General features: G+C 36.4%; 1 protein-coding gene across 8 annotated transcripts in view; it reads left to right on the forward strand.

The window, feature by feature from the left end:
- The window catches only part of tcf12 (transcription factor 12), a 96,388-nt gene that overhangs the window by 4,910 nt on the left and 73,284 nt on the right, over positions 1-18,194 (forward strand). For 4 of the 8 annotated variants that reach the window (XM_015043657.1, XM_015043661.1, XM_015043662.1 and 1 more), the window contains exons 1-3: positions 8,741-8,924; positions 9,720-9,808; positions 10,724-10,796. In XM_015043657.1, coding sequence (XP_014899143.1) covers positions 9,737-9,808; positions 10,724-10,796 — 145 coding nt within the window. In that variant the 5' untranslated portion in view covers positions 8,741-8,924; positions 9,720-9,736. Of the gene's footprint in view, positions 1-1,735; positions 1,756-8,740; positions 8,925-9,549; positions 9,575-9,719; positions 9,809-10,723; positions 10,797-18,194 lie in introns of those variants that run through there. The other 4 variants (XM_015043659.1, XM_015043663.1, XM_015043660.1 and 1 more) reach the window with 4 other exon arrangements.

Here is an 18,194-nt window from a genome sequence, read left to right on the forward strand (position 1 = left end):
TTTTTTTTTTTTTTTTTTTTTTTGTACCAAATACTTTTTACTTTTAAGTAATTTTATGGACAGCTACTTTTTACTTTTACTGCAGTAAATATATGTTGAAGACACACTGCCACCTCTGCTAGTGAGTCACCTGCCTTTGCTTTCCAGGGCACATAAAACAAAACTGCATTTATGTAAACATAAATAATTTGTAATAATGCTTTAGGGGCTTATTACATTAATTTATTAACTGTTTAGTTTGCATTTCTTCTTGCTAAGGTCTTGGGCTATTAACACAACAAAAATCATGAAAACTGTTAAAAAGAGAACATTTATTGAAGATAAAAATACATTTGGTCAATGAAGCTGATGAAGGTCATCAGAGGCCTTTTGGAAATGTACTTAGTTTAAACAATGAAATTTATACCTTTCTAATGTTTCTGAGAATTTTATGATGTCTTATGTCTAAAATAGTTATATTTAAGAACACCAACAACACATTTTAACAGAGGATTGTTTATAATGATCAAAGGAAAACTGCTGACTTGACAATTGTCCAAAGGCACCGGCACCCTCCTCCAGGAGGGTAAGCCAGAAAACGTTATTGCCTCTGACTGTATACAGTGTGTTATATCCAACTGTGTTAATGGAAAGTTGAGTGGAAGGAAAAAGTGTGATAAAAAAAAGATACATTGGAAATATTTATCCACAACCTTATGGGACAGTGAAGTGATGTCCACTAAAGAGTTTTTGGCAGACTCAGAACATTTAAACCTTAGTCACCACACACAGAAATATCCAGAACATGGGTATGTTTTAAAACGCTCTTTGTTAAGATACTATTGAACCAGAAGCTTCTTGCATGTCATAAGAAGCCTGAACTGTTGCTCAGTGATTCAAATTCCTTTTATAGAGAATAAAAGCAAATGTATTTTATTTTAAAATCTCCCTGAGTCTCGAGGAGTGAAGAGAAAATGGATACTACTATAACTACTACGACCACTAATAATAATAATAACGCTAAAATCTGTACAATGTGGAAAAAACACATTTCATAAAAAATATATAAAATGAAGAAGTTGTGTGGACGTAAAAAAGACTACATGAACTTCCAATGATATATGAGTGAAGAAAAACCAAGTCCATCCATGTTGATCCATGCAGTAATTGCAGAGTAAAGCTGGGCATATTTTAATTACATAGTACCAATGAAAAGAAGGAAAGTAAACTATTCCTTTAGAAGACTTACAACAGGCTGTATGTCACTTAACCTGGAGAGAACGAGCCTCAAAATGCTCTCTTTTTTTTCTTTTTTACTTGAAAAATGTGTGATTTGATTCTCTTAACTAAGACATTTAAGGATAAGAGTCTTTATTCCATGATTTATGCTGAAGTAATAATACTGAGTCAACATCTGGTACATTGTAGAAACTAGAGCACCGTGTATCTGAATCTTAATGTATAGACCGTAAAAAGTCTGGAAAAGCTCAGCCAGTGCAGTTTTAATTTTAACTGTTCATTTTGCATTAGTTTGCATTTTGCGTGAAAAGGAAAGATGCTGTTTCAGAGGGAGAGTGGACGTATTCTGACCAGGTTCCAAGAATCTCAAGAAGCAAATCAGCTCTGAAGAGTCAACTTTGGTTTATTAGGCGACACCAGAACTGATGCACTGTGATTTTAAGTGTACAGAACAATATAAAGTATTTGAAATTTAATGTTTTGTGCTTAAAGATAACAGAAAATACAATGCAGTGCAGTGTTTCCAATATTCCCTGGGTAAGTATAACAGATAATGCTTACAAAATAATTATAAAAGTATATTCTATATCTTTAAATGTTCAATATTGCTCTATAATGATTAGTGTGGAGTGATAAAATACAATATATATAACTGTGAATGTGGGTTAACTTTCTGATAGAGTAGCTGCTGGAGAAGTTTGACAGATCTGACCAACAGGTGGCAGTCTGGAATTAGTAATCCACAGCAAAGGAGCCTCACACACTTTCATTTAACTTTCAAGGATAAAGCTTTAAATCTGTGGGGTTTTTGTGTTTTTTATCTTGACTCTGTGAAACAGCATTTTCATTCTTCAAAAACTGCTGGCATTCAGTGCATTATGCTCAAATTCATGCAAAAAATTATTCTGAGAAATGGTCAAGAAAAAACAGTTGAATGCTTTGTCACCACGTTGTAAATAAAAAGTTCTATGTATAAAAAAGTGTTTTGAATATATGACAAAAGTCACATGATAATTTAAGATTTCACAGTTTTATGGGAAAATGTTAACTATTTAAAGTCTGATTCAAAAGATTTTATTGTAATATTTATAATAAACCATTTTTTAAACATTACCTTATCACTTTTTCTTAGTATTTTTTGCATCACAATGATACACTAGACTCCATTTCTATAGAGCTGGTGTAAGATATAGTTCACCACATTCACTGGATACAGTACATTTCAGAGGAATAGATGGAGTAAAGGTCTTAGAAATATTTGTGCCAGAAATAACGTGGTTGGTGATGTATGGCAAAATAAAGTCAGGGGTTTTCAGGAAACATTTTTTTTATCAGTCATTTCCAGAAAAAGAGATCAGTAAAAAAAACAAACAAAACCACATCAATGTTTGATGTGGATACGTTTTGTCTTTACCTTGGAAATTCCCACACATACAAATGTTGAGAAAGTTGTTTATGGCATTTAAAATACTATGAAGAAATTGAGAACAGCTCAATTTATAAAGACCCTCCAAAAAAATAAAGTTGAGAGAAAATATGTTGTGATTTGATGGATTTCAACAATGTGTGGCTCAAGTCAACCTGAGTTCATTCAGTTCACACACAAAAACAATCTTCTGTCATACTGTAGGATCCATTGTGTTAAAGGAAAACAGATATTTTTCTCCCACGTTAGATAATTCGTTGAGGACGGATCCAAATGTGTTGGTGGTTCTGGCACGAGCACTGATGAAGGTGTGGAAAGAACAGGCCTCTGTTAGTGAAACATCTGGATCTGGTTGGAGAGGAAACCTCTGGTGACGAACCAACACCCAGAGATTACAGATAATATTTATTTTACCTACTAACCACTTGTCTTGTTGAAGCAGTGGTCTAATGATATTGTCTTATGTACAAAAAAATGGACTAATGACATTTCAAAAAGGATGTGATGATCATCAGGCAAATCTGGATCAACCGATCGATTTCCCTCCTCTCTCTATTGAAGCAACATCACTGCTTGCCTCCAATCCAAAACAATAGCATAAAGTTCAATAAAGTATAAACATTTATCATAGTTTAAAGTAAAACACTTTAAAGTTTAAGAACATTGTGGCACAAGCAGAATTCAACTTAAAGCTTTCTTCCAATAGAAAATCCCCCAAACACCAGATTTGCCTTACAAACCTGCATGGAGCAAATTCAGTAGGTTTAACAACTTTCCACAGTTTGGACCACTGATTATTTGCTCTACACATGAAACCAAAAACCAGAGCAGAACTGCAAGAGGTTTAATGAATGTGATGCTGGAATTTACAATGCAGGGTAGATTCAAAACAAATGCTTGAACCTTTATGATTTCTTTAAACAATCTAACAGTCTGGCTTCAAACTTACAAATCCACACATCAGATGATTTGATGTGCTAAAACACATTTTCTCGTAAATTTTGGTAGCGATGCTACTGGTAGAACCTGGAGGCACATACAGCTCTGGAAAAAATTAAGAGACTGCTTCAAAATGATCAGTTTCTCTGATTTTACTTTTTATAGGAATACGTGTGAGTAAAATGAACATTGTTCTTTTATTCTATGAACTACTGATGTGTCTCTGAAATCCCAAGCAAAAATTTTATATTTATTTGCAGAAAATGAGAAATGGTCAAAATAACAAAAAGATGCAGTACTTTCAGACCTCAAATAAAGCAAAGAAAACAAGTTCATATTCATTTTGAAACAATACTGACGTTTTACCTCAGGAAGAGTTCAGAAATTATTTGGTGGAGAAACCAGGAAGTTTTCAATAGAGTTCAGTGCAGTGGATTCTCAATGTTTTCCAGAGCTGCATATCTAAATATTTTTTTCACTAACACTTTTGAAGCGGAGTAAAGAACAAAATCCAAAGTAATTTTTTCATCCTCCAAAAAGTAGGTAGCATAATCTACAAATGAACATTATTTAACCCTAAGATAAACAACAGAAAGTACAGATTAAAGATTCAATATTACAAGTACTCCAAAAAATAAACTATCAAATGTATGACCTATCATCATAAAGATAAACTGTGATACCCCAATATGTAATGTTCATACATTCAAGACATAAATTACATATGAGATTCATTAGACAGCAACCAGGTAAGCAGCAGGTGTATTTCTCTCTAGTCTGCTCTTCGGTAGACGGATACTAAATAAAGAGCTAAGAAAATTATTACATAAACCCACTTCTGGGTTCAATAGATCCTATGTAGAATAACAATAAAGCAAACTAAACCTATTCATATCTGTGTGTTTTCAAATTGGCATTAAGTTAAAGAAAAACTGACATGGATCAGTAAACACAAGCATGACTTCTAGTTCAAATAAGATGCAGCATACGTGCTAAGAAGCAACCAATATGGCTCAAGGTGTCATATAAATTTGATCAAAATCTTCAAAAAAAAGACATACTTGAGAATCCTAAACTCTGAAATGGACTACAGCAGGTATTTTTCATCTAAACATGAGCAATAATCAGCTGAAATAATGTCCAGAAATCATCAAGTTTTGGGTTGTAATATGAGAAACATGCCGTGTGTGGAGCAGAGGAAGGCTCAAATATTTCTTGTGCTTTCTTTGTGTCTGTTTAATCATTTCCATATGTTATTGTTGCATCTTTGTAAAAAAAGAAGCATATTTAGCTGAGCTTCCCTACATGATGACAGCGCAAAAGCTCTGCTGTGGTTATGAACCTTTTTAAAAGACGTCCTTTGAACATGTTTACAGTTTGTGGTAATCTGTTTAGTATGCACACCCCTCTTCATACTGTATATAGAGGGTTACTTTGCTGTGTAAGCAGTTGCTCCCAATGCTGGAACAGCAACTTTTCAAGAACAATTTCCCTCTACTGAGTCATTTTTTCTGCTAGTGGTGGGAACAGCAAGTCTTTTTAGGTCCTTATGAAATCCCAGGACATTTGGATGTATTTGTGGTTTTTGATTGCCCAAAAAAAAATAACAGCAATGCAGACCTGAGACAGGTGAAAGTTGCACATTATGGGTTAACTTGTTGTAGTTTAATAATAAAGCCATCAGAAGGCAGGGGTTTGGTTAGTTCAAACATTGTTCCACCATTGTGGAAATATGTGGAAAAGACGAGTTCTTGCGTTAAAATCAGGTGATCCTTTTATCTGGTTTAACAGAGACAGACTTTTCTATAGAAGATTATGTTTCCACTGGTAGTTTTATATACAGCTGTGGAAAAAATTAAAAGCCCACTGCACTGAACCCCATTGAAAACCGCCTGGTTATTCCACCAAATACTGATTTCTGAACTCTTCCTGAGTTAGAACATCAATATTGTTGTTTCTAAATGTCAAATGAGCTTGTTTTCTTTGCATTATTTGAGATCTGAAAGCGCTACACCTTTTTCATTGTCTGCTAATAAATACAAAATTTTTGCTTGTAGTTTCGCAGAAATGTTGTCAGTAGTCCATAGAATAAAAGAACAATGTTCATTTTACTCAAACATATACCTATGAAAAGTAAAATCAGAGAAACTGACAATTCTGCAGCAGTCTCTTAATTTTTTTCAAGAGCTGAACATATACATACTTTTAGTGTTTTTAACATGAATCGGTTTTTGAAATGTGCTCAAAATGTTTTTTTTAACATACAAATCATATTTAGCATAGAATTGCAAAAATAAATCAAACTAAAATTCAAGTTTTAAAAGCACAATATAGCGCAAAAGTAAAAAAGGTTAATATTATATGTCAGTGTCAATTTATCTATATTGTAACAGATTTGGACAATTTAATAAAGTGAAACAAACAACAATATTGAAAAAGATGTTTAAAAGTAAGGCTAAAACAAACAACAAATACACAAAAGAATCTCAATCTCTGTTTAATTTTAAATAAAACGCCAAAGAATAAAGATGGATCTTGAGCAAAGTTTTGAGTCTCAGCTGACTAGACATGAAAAGTTAAATCATTCCAAAGTTTAAGCAGTTAAAGGAAGTTAAAGTCTTGCAAATAAAGGCAAGAATGAGACAGCTGACTGAGAGGAAGAAGGAAAAGAAAATGGAGTTACAAAATGTCCGATCTACCATCAAATGATCACATTGGGTCAGCAGACCTGTACCATTGAGAGTAATAATTTAGAAAGCTTTCAAAGTAAGCATCTGTAGGATAACTAAACCAGATTATCAAAAATTTGGTCTGCTTGTTGAAAGCCTTTAAACAAGAAGGCTTTAAGTACAGGAATGTCAGACTCTTGTAGAATGACATTAGGTTTGAACAGTGTAAAAGTAGTGGCTTAAACCTCTGCTATTGTAGAGTTTAAAGGGGAATTATAATGTAAAATCAACTTTTCTTTTTAGCTTTATATGAAGTTATAATGTTTCCCCCTCATTATAGTCACATCTGGAGTGTTGCTTTGACTCTTTCATGAATGTTTGAGAAATCCTTACATCTGCCATAGCAACCATTCGGGGTGCCTAAATGTTTGTTCTCCCAAAGCTCCGCCCGTTTACCCAAAGCTCCGCCCATTTACCCAATGCTCCGCCCATTTACCCAATGCTCCGCCCGTTTACCCAAAGCTCCGCCCGTTTACCCAAAGCTCCGCCCATTTACCCAAAGCTCCGCCCGTTTACCCAATGCTCCGCCCGTTTACCCAAAGCTCCGCCCATTTACCCAATGCTCCGCCCGTTTACCCAAAGCTCCGCCCATTTACCCAAAGCTCTGCCTATTTACCCAAATCTTCACCTCGGAGCTGCAGTCTCCAGTTAAGCTCCCAGAGGAGCCCTCGTCTGTACTTCCTTTTTGTCCACTCTTACAAACTAGCAGCAGCAATTAGCAAATACCTGGTGGATGTCTGCTGAGCTCATCATACAAATATTTTTCAGTCCAACACTCCTAAGAAAAGTAAAAGGCACAATGGAGAAGCATTGCTGTGATGATGTGCTAGGGGAAGTAACTTCTTAAAGGGACAGAGGCCAAATTCAAGGAGTTAAGTTGTGAAGTCAAATTTCTTTTAAGGTACGTCTGATATTTACAGCATTTCATGACACCTGAAGGTAACATAGTTTCTTGGTTGTGCCATAAAATGCCAGTATGTGCCTGGAAAAGACACAATACTGTTCTTTTAAATATATTTTTAGCTGTAGTGACAAATGCACTCAAACAAGAAATAGCAGTATTACTGTTTATACCTAAATACAAAAGAAGGAGTGAATTCTCCCAGTATTGTTGGAACTGCTAAGTTGTGCCAAGGCACAGTGTCAGAAAAAGACACAAAATTTTAAGAAAACTTTCTGCTTGGAATCACTCTCACATAGAGTAAGATGCAATACATCATAAAAAAATATTTCAAGTAATATAAATAGACAAAGCAAACAACTAGAAACATGCAGTAATAATGCAGCATGTACATCAGATGTAAAGACAAACAAATTTGGGGAAAAAAAGAGCTGAAGTATTTTTCAAAGTTGTAAAGAAATCACTCCAACAAAATACAAATGAATACATTGATGGAAATATTTTTTAACAAACTATCTTATAGAAAACATATAAAAACAAGCAGCAGCCCTTAGCAAAAAGCGAAAAAAGTTAATACAATTAAAGTTTTACGAGATATGACAAGCAAATGTACAGAGTTAAAGACTGACACTGAAACCTACAAGGTAATCCAGTTTACATAATGATGTTTTTGATGAAAAATATTCAGCAAATCTGACAGAAACAAACAGAAAAACAAACAAAGGGATGGGCAATGTTTTGTAAAGATATTTGTCTTGGTTGAACTTGTTATTTACAAGGTATTTTCTAAGTTTGCTCTTTAAATTAGACTTTATAAAATAGATATTACAGAAAAATGTGGCACATCTCAGTAAGTTAGAATAGCATTGAAAATTTAATGTATTAAAAAAAAGATTCATAAAGTGATGCTAAGATTCAGTTCACAAATAAGATATGTTAAATGTTTCTCAAGAAATGGAATATTACACTAGATAATTAAGAAAGAAGTGTTAAAACATAAATAGAGCTGACTTGTGATCCACACAAGACTGCGGACTTGACAGTTATCAAGAAGACAGACAGCGATGCCTTCTACAAGGAGGGTAAGCCAAAGGTCATTGCTAAAGAAGCGGCTGATCACAAAGTGCTGTTACACTGATGGAAAGTTGAGTGGAAGAAAAAACTGGGATAGAAAATAAAAGACAGAAGCAACAACAATGACTACAGCCTTGTGAGGATTGACCGTCCGCTGTGCTTCTTCCTATAAAAGTCAGCAAAGCCGCAAACTACAACACCTTTTAGACACATTTACAATGTATTGGCCTGTAGTTGTAATTTAACCTTATAACACTGGTCCATAAGCTCTAGCAGGTTAGTTGTTGAAACTTTGGCACATTATGGATGATATCGTGGCCGCAGCTGTGCATAAAGCCATCACATGTGAGGACAGTGGTAATAATGCGGTGATAAAGCTGCAGTTCATCAGAGTGACTGCCACAGCATCTCCCGCTGTGTGGGACCCTCGGCGGAGGGATACAACAGCCGCTGTCATCGTGGTGCTGAGGCTTTTTGCAAAGCAAAAATGTCTGCCTAAGGGAAACTCGTAACTGATATATAGAGGATATTTCCCCACGTATCGCCGTTTAAACCCGAATTCTGCATTTGCGAGGCGCGTCGGAAGAAAGCGACTCTTCACCAGATCACCCTAGTCCGGATTTTAATCGAGAAACAGGTAAAAAATCAAGGGGAGTTTGCCAGAAGCTTTCGGACCCGTGAAAGAAGTTGGGAGTTGAGAGAGATATAGACCATCATTGCGTTTTGTTTTCTGGAGCTGGACACTGAGATTGTCACGTCCAGTGTTTGTTTGTCTGTGTTGCCCGTCTTTACCCCGTCTTTAATTTAGGTTTTAGCCGCCGAAACGACACTGTCTTCCTCGTTGTACAGCCAACAAAGCCAGTAGTAAGAGGCTGCATCTGCCCATATGAACGAGTAAGTGCAGCTAGCGTTAGCCGCGGCTAGCCCAGAAACGTTAGGTGCTCCAGCGCAGGGAAAACCATCTCCCTGCTTACATGCAAGGCTCCAGAAACCACTGACATTAACAAGGCGTATTGCAGCATTATCAGCGGATCGTATACATGTGTAACAATCAGCATGCGGTGTTGTTACGGAGTGACGTTGTTCCTGCGCTGATGCGATGCTGCAGGTTTAACGCATCCATTCAGAGCGCTCCCTCGTCTCTCTTTACCAGCGAATAAAAGATACAAACCGAATGTGTTTATGACACGCTTTAGCACCATTTCATCAATTACAATGTGTTTAAGTTGCCTTCATCTCTGTGATGATGATAAGGACGGCAACGGCAAGAGCCAAGTTTACTTCACGGTGATGGTCTTTTTTTTAAATTCTGCGTCCATAAGAAATGCCTCCCGTGGAGATGATTTCCTGTGGAACTAGACCCCGCTGTTAAATAAAGCAGCAGAGATGCGATCTGATAGACTCTGTGTTTATTGTGTTTTTTTGCTCCCAGGTTTCTAGATCGTCAGGATGAATCCTCAGCAGCGGATTGCCGCTCTCGGAACTGATAAGGAATTGAGTGACCTGCTGGATTTCAGTGCGGTAGGACTCCTTGTTGTTACCTGTTGGTGTGATTCATCTCACATTTGAGGTTTAAAAATTCATTGCAGATATAGAGTTTTTTGTTATTTCACCATTAGTCAACTGCGTTGTTCTTTGTGTTTTAAATTTGAACTATCAAGGTTGTATGCATCCATTCGCCACAAATCTAGCAGTCCACTCCCCTCCAAGTTATTGGTCCACCCAGTTTTTACATGATTTATTTCTAAAATGTTCCCACAGTTATCTAGTTCTGTTTGGCTCTGCAGGGGAATCCATATACTCACAGTCAGCACATTTTTAACCTCAACAGCATCTGTCAAATAGTAAAAGTGTCTGGTGTTGAAAATGGTGATGGATATAAATTATGTCTATTTGTTTTTAGCTAAGTGAGTCTGGAAATGATCAAGGTTTGGAAAAAAAAATCACAATACTGTAATTGTGAAATTGTAAATGTAGTGATCCAAGTTATTTGAGATAAAAAATAATTAATCTGGAGAGTTTGAGTTAAGCTCAGGAGTTACTTTAGTCTGTTCTTCCTTTAATTGGCAGGTAAAATTAGAGAGAAAAAAACATTCTTCGATTTCCTCCTCCTTAAATCAACCACATATGATGCACTTTGTTGCGTTTACTAAAAATCAGACGAAGCTCCAGCTTGCATAAATGAGATGATTTTTTTAATGCATTAGTTTTACGTTAAATTACAAACATTACTTTTCTGTTAAGGGGCTTGCTGTCTTATGTCTTATTATACTTATGAAAAAAATCTGAATCGGTCGAAATTGGAGTCAGCGTCTCAATCCTCAAAGAAAAACATAAATCAGTATCAGACAGGAAAAGCCTGAACTGTGCATCTCTGCTCCACGTAGCCGAGTCCTTGGTGTGGTTTTAGATCTGTGTCTGTATTTGTGCTTTCAGATGTTCTCTCCACCTGTAGGCGGAGGGAAAAATAGGCCCACCACACTTGGAAGCAGTCAGTTCAGTGCATCAGGTAGGAACTGATCCCTTAAACCTTTCTCCATTTTCTGCAAACCCTTTGACATGAGCTCTGTGTTTATTCCTGCTTGAAGTCTGCACACAAATGTATCAATGTCTGGACGTCTTTTGCTTTTGTTCGCGCTGCTCCCAGAGTTATTTATGAATGGAGTCTGTAGGAAAAGTGTCTCAGGCTTCAGTCTTGGTTGTAATTCATCTGTGTGTTCTCCTCACATCTGGCGCTTGAAACCTGAACCCCCCACCTGGGGTTGTGGAGCGGTGCTGCAGTAAAGAAGTTGAACAAAGCGCAGTTTAGACCATAGACATGTTTTATTGATCTGTGTGCAATTATAGCACACCACTGTGAATGTTAATCATGTTTTGCATTACTGTCCGATGAATAAATAATGCATAAATCAGCCGTGTTTAGGCTTGAATGATCAGGTGCTGTGATGCTTGCAGAGACTGTTATTACAGAGGATTTGCGGTGAGATGTTTTAGAGGAAATTAGTTTCAGCATATGTGAGTGCTGGAGCTGCTTATACTGTGTAGTGTGAAGGGGTGGTGAAACATCTTGTTGAGCCTTTTTTCCCTGTTAGTGAGGAACTCGCACTGATAATTGCTCCTTCCATTAAATAATTCTCCCACACAATTACCTACCATATATATATATATATATATATATATATATATATATATATATATATATATATATATATATATATGAGCATCTAAATTCCCCTTGAGTGTTTGTGAATGGCTTAGTTGCATTAGCAAGAGCTCAGGCCCCTCTTCTTCTGGATCGCTTCCTTTAGAAATAAACACTACAGGACATTAATCTGAAGCACATCTATTGTCTCATGTGCCACTAGAGAAAGTCAACAATCGAGCATTATGTTTCCTGAAAGTGTGTCTTGTGCGAACCCACAAAGGCCGTCGTTGTAGTGGGTTATCTGTGAAGCGAAAGACACACATTGAGGAGAAATGACAAAGAAACGAGAACAGAGCTGTCACACATGACCTGTGGAGCTGTGACGATGGCTTTTGTGATACCTAATCATTCAGCTGAGAAGGATTATGTTTGTGGGTGCTCTTCAGTAAAACAAATGACAAAGAGTCTGGTTTTAGATTTGAAATGTCACATTATCCTGGTTTGCACTGAGATCTGCATTAAGCATTACAGCAATACAGCTATTTCTGACTATTATCTTTTGTCTGACAGCAAAATGACATTATGATTTTTAATAAGCTTGTAGATAATGCATCTTTGTCCATATTTATTTTAATAATTATTATTTTTATTGTTTTCTACCCAAATGTTTCAGAACAAATGTGTAAAGATTAACGTGCTTTCAGTAACATGCAGGTTTTCTAAAACTGGACTGAATCATCACAGTGTGTGTGTTCTCACAGAAAGGGGCGTAGCGTTGTGTTCGATAAATGAATGCAGTGACATGTGTAGACATCAAATGAGCAGACTGGGTTTGGCCTCTAAAACAGAGTATTTTTGCTTTAACTTTTTATAATTTCATCTGAGTAAAATGGAGTAAAATCTGACGAGGTCAGCCACTGTGATGATGGTAAAAAACACAATTTTCCTGACAGTGTTCAAACATGTTCTGTTTCAGTCTACAAATGCCTTGCTCATTTCTGCAAAAAGGTTGTTTGGATATTTTGCTGCACATTTTTGGTAATTGAATATTGTACAGGCTACACCAGTGTTGCTAGGATACAACTTCTAACTACTACTGTAAACTTTATTGGTTATCACACCATTGGATGTCTGGCTTTCCTATCTGTAGTGTAGTAAGATAAATAAGTATCACTTTCCTAAGCAGTATACATAATTTAACAAACACATTTTGTAAGCTAGGCAGGTTTTTTTGGACATTTTAGAAAATCAAAAGACAAATATTGGATGAGTGACCCAACAATAACATTGCTTAATCTCATACAAGACTATGAAGACACTCTGTCTGCGCTAATGGCTGAGTGTGGCTTGCAGGATGTTTGAAGCTGAAAGTGAAACTGATATCTTGACCTACTTTTTAATTACTTCAGCTGATAATTACTTGACGAGTTGAGGGCTCTCACAGAGCTTTGCAATTTAATTCCCAGACATTCGGTTGATCATAAGATATGAGAACATAAATGAGACAGTGAACTAATGATCTGACACAGCAGACCTCATATTATTTCTAACGGTCTACACCCTTGATCCCAGTGCAGATGTCCTATTCAGAACAGGAGGGGATCAAAATCGAAACTCTTGTTTGAAAGACATGAAAAGACTCGATGTTCCATAAAACCTGGTTTGATGCATCATTTTATATCTACATGACAAATGTTTTTCAATACTTGTGCTGCATTTTATTAGACATGACAGGATAGCAACAGATTTAAGGGAATTTGTATGACACAGGCGTGAACACTTGATAATGTTTTAATAGGTTTGGCTCATTGTTTCTCTTGCCTTGTCAATAGACATGCTAAAATCAGTTGGCCAATTATATTTAACAAAACTTGCAATTTTATTTACCCAATTTATCATCTAGTCTGCAGATTAAGTACTGAAAATGTATTTTCCCTTACTTACTAATTATTTGGTCTATATCCACCTTAACTCCCAGGACGTAATTTGATTCACTTTTTGAGTTTAATGAACATCAGAACAATTGTTGATTCATCTTTTCAGTGTGATTCAAAAGAAGCTGTAGCGCATTTAATCTCTTTTAAGTGTTACGTTTTGAGAGTTTTTTTTTTAAAAAACATGACTAAAATCTGCAAATTAGACCTCAAAGAAACCAGTAGTCGGTATTGGGCAGCAGAAGCCTGGTCAGTGCAAATCTGTTTATAGATTTAATTGTCTGAAAGTTGGTCTCCTTCCATTCTGCAAGTAGAACAGAAACAATACAGACCTGCTAACTTAAATGGAACGTATAAGAGGGGAAACACATGTTCCAAAACATTTAAAAAATACATAAATGTTAACTTTGAACCTTCTTTGTGCTGTTTTGCAAGAGGCCTCTTTGCCACACATTTACAAGAGGAGTCTGATCTGGACTGCTAACAGGTCAGTTGAGCACATTGTGTGTCTATGAAGTCATGCTTTTGTAAGTGGGGCAGAATGAGGTTTGGCATTGCCCCGTTGAATGTCTGCAACCCTTAGTGGAAAAGGTGTTGCCTTCATGCTAGCTGGAGTCCCTTTAAAATTCAAAATAAATGCCTCTCCATCAGCGGTGCCTTCACAAATATGCGCCCCATACAGCCACAGATGGTTGCTTTTGCATCTTTTTACAGTAACTAAAATGGTCTTTCTTTGGCACACGACACCAAATGTCTGTTTTTTTTTTCCTGAAACGACTTCAAAGTCGACTGAACTGACCTCAAAATCCTGTCATCTGAGCAGAGTCTTGGCATTCATCGTAAATATATGGCTTTCTGCTGCAGCCAAAACAGGTTTGTTGTACATTTCTAGATCCAGCAACAGACTGCACCAGGCAACAAAAGGTTTTCAATTGGCTACATGCACCTGAATTGTTGCATAACACACACAGGGGATAATAGAAGCACTATGTTATATACAATTTTGCACTGAAATCTTTTGAACTAGTGCCCATTATTCTGACAGTTTGACATAAAATGGTACACCTGTAATCAATTTTAAAATGGAAAAGCATTTTTCCATCAAGGAGAAGAAAATTTGGTGCGTCATAGAAATCCTGGGATGCAGATTTGCATTTAAAAGATGACCCGAGTATGACGTTTTATGGATAAGTACTAGCCGAGTCTGGAATCAGGCTGGACTTTTTACATCCTTGTCTAGTATTTCAGATTTCAGCAAACAGGCCCCTACACGACTTTACCTCTGGAGTGGATTCTAATTTCAGGAGGCTAAAATTAGATTGCATCTGCACACATTTTCATTTGAATATTCCAGTACTGAGGGCCTGTGTAGGGTAAATCCCCCCTTCAGACTACAGTCAGAGCGCCTGTCTCTCAGATCTTCAAGGTTAGGGAAGAAGCACCTATATAAGTGCTAGTGAACTTAAGGCAAGTGAGTGTGCAGACACGAGTGTGGAAATTGCTGGGAATGAAGGTTTGGATTATTGCATCTCAGCTGGGCATAGCCTGATAATTGAACCAGAGTGGGACGGGCAAAGACCCTTGAAAATTATGCTGGAGAAGATGGATTGGGAAAATGGCTCTAGCAGAGATTCATCGCTTCTCCCTTCCAGCTGTGTTGATGATGCAGACCTGATGAGCCCATTGTGAAGTAGCTAATTTTCTTTCAGCGCTGCATAGTGATGCATTGGTTGGTTGTGTGTAACTCATTCCTGACCACAGTCCTACAGATCCTCACTCCTGCCTTGCTTCATGTGCAGCTTTGTATATCAGAATATTAAAAATAAAGAGCCTGGTCTGCAAAGATCAGAATTAACTATTGAACATTTATCACTAGAAGTAAAATCTGCTAATATATTGGAATGTAAAAACCAGAGACACTTTGTTTCTCTTCTCATTTCTATTTACACATTTGATAAAATAAACAAATTCTCAATAATCCAAAAGTCGTCCTCTTGCTGCAGCACTCATGCACTCATCCACGAAATGTAATTCAGATGAAAATCACATGTGGAGGTAGTTTGAATTGCCATTCAGATTAGATTTCACAAATCAGCTTACTTAAAAATCTGATTACTTGCAGCTAACAGTGCTGACAGTTTGTGTTAAAGATCAGGCTTGATAAGCAAATCTGATGTACCCGCAGTTTCAGAAGTCTTAGAAAATAGCTAAACCACACTTGATATGGGTTATTGACATTTTTCAAAAAAAGGTTATATTTAGTGTTAAGTAAGTAGATCGGATCGCTGAAGGTCAATAGAACGACAGTGTTCCGTTTATCTTAAATCTGGTGACATTGGTTTAAACCATTGTGTGGCTATGGATGGACATGGAAAGTTTTAATTATTTTTGCCTTAGTCCACTGAGAAATTTTATTTATTTATTTATTTTAGCCAGGACCTTTGGTGGTGGCACATCGGTTTTCAACTACTAATGTGTGTAATCCGAGTGCAATTCAAAGAAGATTTAGGCTAAATCTTGTTTGATAAAAAAAAAAGGCACATAGTACATATTTTTCATTTAACCACTTAAAACGTTTTTATACATTAGAAATACATTAAAATAGACCAATAGCTCAATTTCTTTTTTTAAGCAAGAAAACAAACATGTTATTCCTAAAATATAATTCCTTTAGTAAATCTGAACAGGGTGAAGCTAACATTTGAGGAGTTTTGGCTAAAACCTATCTGCAGATAAAGATGTTTTTGTCTTAAATGTATTGTTTAAATTACAGCTCTGAATGTGTTCTGTCTTCAAACAACTGTTTTTAAGTATGTGTACTCCAGTTAACGATTGATTAGTAAAATAGTTGACAATTATTTCAATAATCGATTAATCACAATTAATCCGATTAATCATTTTGAAGTTTTTGCATGTAATGATAATGACAGGAAAAGAAACAACAACTAGAGCTGCATGGCCCAGTTTTCTTGTCTGCTGAAATCAATTATGTCAAATGAGAAAATTCCCAGTGTAAATACTTAAGATCCAATAAATAGTTGACATTGAGGGAACTTATTCCACTGATGACCAGGCTGATGCTCTGTGGAGTTTCAGCCTTGTTGCATAGTGTTGTATTGTAGTTCATACTTATGAAATGATCCCTTTCATGCCAAAACTCGCCTCTGTATTCCTGTTGTAAAAGCTCTTGCTGAATCCGTGTTTTGAGAGGGTGCAGCTGTTTCTTAATGGTCCAGCAGAGAGCAATCAGTTATGAGAGGCAACCTATGGGCTTTCTCTGTCATTTCCCCTTTACAATTACTTTATGAAACAGGATTCTCACCACAAATGTTGAGAAATAAAAACATCCAAATACATTTGACAAAGAAAGCATAGAGGTAGCTTCTTCTTCTTTTTAGTCACATCTGAGATGATTCTTATTGTTAGGCTCTGCAAGAGTCTGCTAACAGCAGCTTAGATTTCTGAAGTCCTTGTTCTTTCACTGAATCCAGTGCTTTCATTGTTTTGCTCTAATTCTCATGGGTTTGTGAAGAGACAGGTCAGGTGAGACTGCAAACACTGACCGCTGCTGCAGTTTGTGTGTGAAAGTTCTCTGTTCGGCTGAAACGCATCACAATGAAATAGCTCAAATACCAATGGGAGTGCTTGAATTAGTTACACAAGTATCAGAGCTAAAAATTTAAGACATCTCAGCCAAAATTCAGAAAATGAGATCAAATTACGTGTGTAGTTTTTCCATAGCGGCGGTGCAGAAGAGGAAACGAATCTACAACGTGCGAGCGGCGAGGCTTCGTGTTTGTCAGGATGAAACTTCAAATCTACAGCTCTGCTCACTGGAGCGTGATTTCTGGGTAGTGAAATGTCACCAACTTTCTGCACAAGTGTATAATTAGCTGTACAAATTTCTTGTGAAGAACTTGTTTCCATCAAGGAGGATAAAAATACGACTAACGGTAATAACCTACGTGACCTCTGTGCATCAAATTTGAATTTTTCTGTATGTTTACTGTAACCATACAGATCAACCTCGAAATGTTCTCTAATCTCAGTAAGTTAAAAATAGGTGCACACATTGTAGTCCACGATTATTGATTGCTTTAAATGTCTTTATTAATTTGACCTCTTTCATGACAAGGTCATCCTTGTTGGATTGAAGGGTCTTACTAAAATATGTGAAACGTGAATGGAGAAAATACACAATAAAATTAAATATTTTGCTTCGTTGAGTATTATTGTTTTCAAATGCACCCATTTTTTGAAATCTGATTTTCTTTATTTGAACTTGAAGCAGAGCATATTATATTGCTTTCTACAGAGACAGATGGAATTACAAGAGGGATAATCAATAATGCGATAAATGTAGATGCTCCGTTGCTGCGGTTTTGTTGATACTACAGCACAATATTGTTTTTAACAGCAAGAAGAAGCGAGACATCAAATATTTCTTAATGGCTATATCACATAAATTAGATTGTAAATACCAGATATTATATTTTTCAACATATGCCAGATGGTCTTGGTTGACAGTTTGGTTGGCATTATTGATTTTTGTGTGTTTCTTTTTGTCTTTTGAAAGATGAGATGGAGGTTTTTGTTCGTCTGAAGAATTAGTTTTATCATGTTTCAGTTCTCAGGTGCTTAGCCTGGCCTGCATCAAATCTTCCAGTTGCTGGTCGCCTTTTGGTGCATTTGGAGCATATGTACCAATAAAGTCGTCGAGGCATTTAAAGTTAAATAAACAAGATCATGTAACTTTTGAACATCTGAAGAGATTGCATTTTCACATTTCTTTTCTTATGTATTGATGGTAACATAACAGGGTTAGATC

This window comes from Poecilia latipinna, unplaced genomic scaffold (genome assembly GCF_001443285.1).
Source record: "Poecilia latipinna isolate Pla-1442-1.1 unplaced genomic scaffold, P_latipinna-1.0 Scaffold643, whole genome shotgun sequence".
In the NCBI taxonomy this organism is placed as follows: Eukaryota; Metazoa; Chordata; class Actinopteri; order Cyprinodontiformes; family Poeciliidae; genus Poecilia; species Poecilia latipinna.